General features: G+C 32.3%; 1 protein-coding gene across 1 annotated transcript; it reads right to left on the bottom strand.

Annotated features, from left to right (window-relative positions):
* Positions 1–569: 569 nt before the first annotated feature.
* LOC131041276 (uncharacterized) lies at positions 570–1,658 on the bottom strand. The gene is made up of 2 exons (XM_057974309.2): positions 1,367–1,658; positions 570–1,178 (listed from the first exon to the last, which is right to left on the bottom strand). Exons 1-2 carry the CDS (start codon positions 1,463–1,465, stop codon positions 720–722), a joined length of 558 nt encoding a protein of 185 aa, XP_057830292.2. The 5' UTR covers positions 1,466–1,658; the 3' UTR covers positions 570–719.
* Positions 1,659–2,900: the final 1,242 nt, after the last annotated feature.

Below are 2,900 nucleotides of genomic sequence, written 5' to 3'. Positions count from 1 at the left end.
TCTCAACAAAACAAAGCTATTCTATTCAATTTCTATAGACTCTTAAGGATTCAAGTATGAAAAAGAGTATAAAGAACATGATCTTCCCCATTGCTTAGGGTTTGCAGCATGTTCTATCTGTGAAAAATAAAACAATTTTGAAGCAACTTGATCAACCAAGTCAAAAAATTTGAATGTAACAATTCAGATGCAAATCTGTTCAATAAAATAAAACAATTTTGAGACAACTTGATCTACAAAGAATCTTGCTGAGTAGATGATATATTACAACAAGAGAAAGAGTACAAAGAGAAAGATCTTCCCCATTGCTTATTTGACGTTAAGGTTTGTAGCATGTTCTTTCTGCGAAAATAAAACAATTTTGAGACAATTTGATTTACCAAACCAAGAAATCTTTAAATATCCAGTAGAAATATATTACAACATGTAAAAGAGTATAAAGAACATGATCTTCCCCATTGCTTAGGGTTTGCAGCATGTTCTATCTGTAAAAATAAAACAATTTTGAGGCAACTGATAAACCAAGCCACGAAATCTGAATGTAACAATTCAGATAGAAATCTGTTCAATAAAATAAAACAATTTTGAGGCAACTTAATCTACAGAGAATCTTTGCCGAGTGCAAGAAATCAAGCATGCTCTGAGTAATTTAGGTAGAACAGAAACACATTTTTCTGAGTTGATGCTGGAAACTCACAAAAACCTGTGAGTAGAATGCTCTAATACTTGACAAGAAACTGTGGATGAGCGCAGTAGCGTACTAAGACTCCTCCCTGGTAAAGATTCTTCCATATGCAATTAAAACCAAGTGTTGACTCCTTTGTTGCCTTGCGCACCGAACAAGAATGATTTTCCAAACCCTGCAAGATCCGCGGCTTAGGGGAAATAGTGGCCCTTGCGCCCTTCATATCACCACCGCTGGCCCCTGTAACCCTTTCATTGGCCGCCACTGGAGGCATTGATAGGCCGCTCAACGTAACCGGTCGGAATGCATTGGCGGGTTTTGCAAACAAGAAGACCCGAAATTTGGTGGGAAGGCTGTCATATTCCTCTAATATGCTTTCCAGTTCTTCATCAGATTTAATGGAGACAAGAGCATCGAGATCTTCACCAGGCAACTGGCACTTGAGCAACACATCGAAACCCACCGCCTCTGCCTGCCATCTTTGCAATAAGATCTGTACCAACAACAACAAAAATCATTCAAAAACCAAACAAGAAATTCAGTCGATAAAGAAACTTACAATTCATTAATTTTTATTCAATCTTTGTTTTCTCCTATTTAACCAACAACAAGAAAGTCAGTCGATAAAGAAATTTGAGGTATACAGAATTCATTTCTATTCAATCTTTGTTTTCTCCGAACCTGCAAAAGTGATGTCTCTATGGGCAGCCATGATTCTGGTCTCACCACCCACGTAGCGGAGCTTCCTATCGGTGGGGCGAAGGAGAATCTTTCCTCCATAGCTGTAAAGATACTTCACGCGATTCGATTCCAATGCCATGCTCGCCTTATCCATTCTCATTAGAGAGCAATTACAATTATCGAGAGAAGAAGAATGAGGATACAAGTAGTAAGGCAATGCAAGGATATATAAATAAAATCCAAGCGCGTAGAGCAGGATAAATTTCAAACTAGATAAACATTATTATCTCTATATATAGAAATAATTTACTCACTATATATAAACATAATTTTCTTTCTTTAGTCTTGTTCCTCTTAAGAGCTCCTCTTATATCTGTCGGTGACAAAATCGGTAAACTGTAGCTTTTTCCAGCACAGAATGGAGGAAATGTTGAAGAATATTAAATTTTATTAAAAAAAACAAATACTTTTTAGTAATTATATTTTTTTTAAGACGATATTTTAATCATGCAACTTACACGCTATATTTTACAGTGTGAAATTATTTTAATTTAATATTATGCTAGTATTTGTAATATATATTATATTTTATTTAAAAATGATTAAATATAAATATGATTGAATATATTATAAATATATAATATAAATATAATAATATATATTATAAATTATATTATATTTATTTTGAAATTATTATAAATTATATTTTATATTACAAATTATTAAATGTAAATATTATACAAATTAAATTATATATAATATAAATATATTTATTAAATTGTACAAAAATACTATTAAATATAATTATAAAACTATTACAATTAATAATTAATATAATTTTATATAACACATGCAAATATAATACAAAATATAACACTTCACCTAGCGAGTGGATTTGAACTTTGGTGGTATCTTCACTAACAAAATGTTTTAACCGCAACACTACACATTCAAAGACACAAGTCAAGGTTAAAAAAATTAATTTTAGGATAAATATCATTTAAATTTCAATGAGCCATGGAGAATATTTATTTATTTTTGCATATGTTTGTATTTAAATTATAGAATAGACCTTCCCACATCATTAGTATTGGTATTGTATGCAAATGTTTGACATTTACCTTTCCACTCATCAAAAGGTCGTTGATTTCTTTAGAACAAAATTAATTCACTTTAAAATCATAGTTTAAAGAAAATTAGTAATTTTCCTTTTATATATTAAACATCGAGAGTAAATGGAGAGTAACAGAGCAAAAAAACTGGGGAGGCAATGCCTCAACCAGACCAGATGGTTACAACATGATCAAAGTATAAGAGAGGGGTAGAAGAAGTTCACAGAGCATATACAAAAAGCTGACAAAAGACATGCACAAAACTAGTGCAGCACATAGTCTTGATTTTCGATCCAGGTGGTCCATCCATTGGAGCCCTCCATCCAGACAATATTTTTCCTATCGTGAAGCTGGACTAACATATTAGTAAGAGAAAAGGAGGGTTCTCTTCTGTCTTGGATGTCTTTGAGCAGCTTCTTGAG

The sequence above is a fragment of the Cryptomeria japonica genome, chromosome 6, assembly GCF_030272615.1.
Source record: "Cryptomeria japonica chromosome 6, Sugi_1.0, whole genome shotgun sequence".
Classification (NCBI taxonomy): Eukaryota; Viridiplantae; Streptophyta; class Pinopsida; order Cupressales; family Cupressaceae; genus Cryptomeria; species Cryptomeria japonica.
The sequence above is the reverse complement of the archived record's forward strand: the minus strand, read 5'-3'. Positions and strand labels throughout refer to the sequence as shown.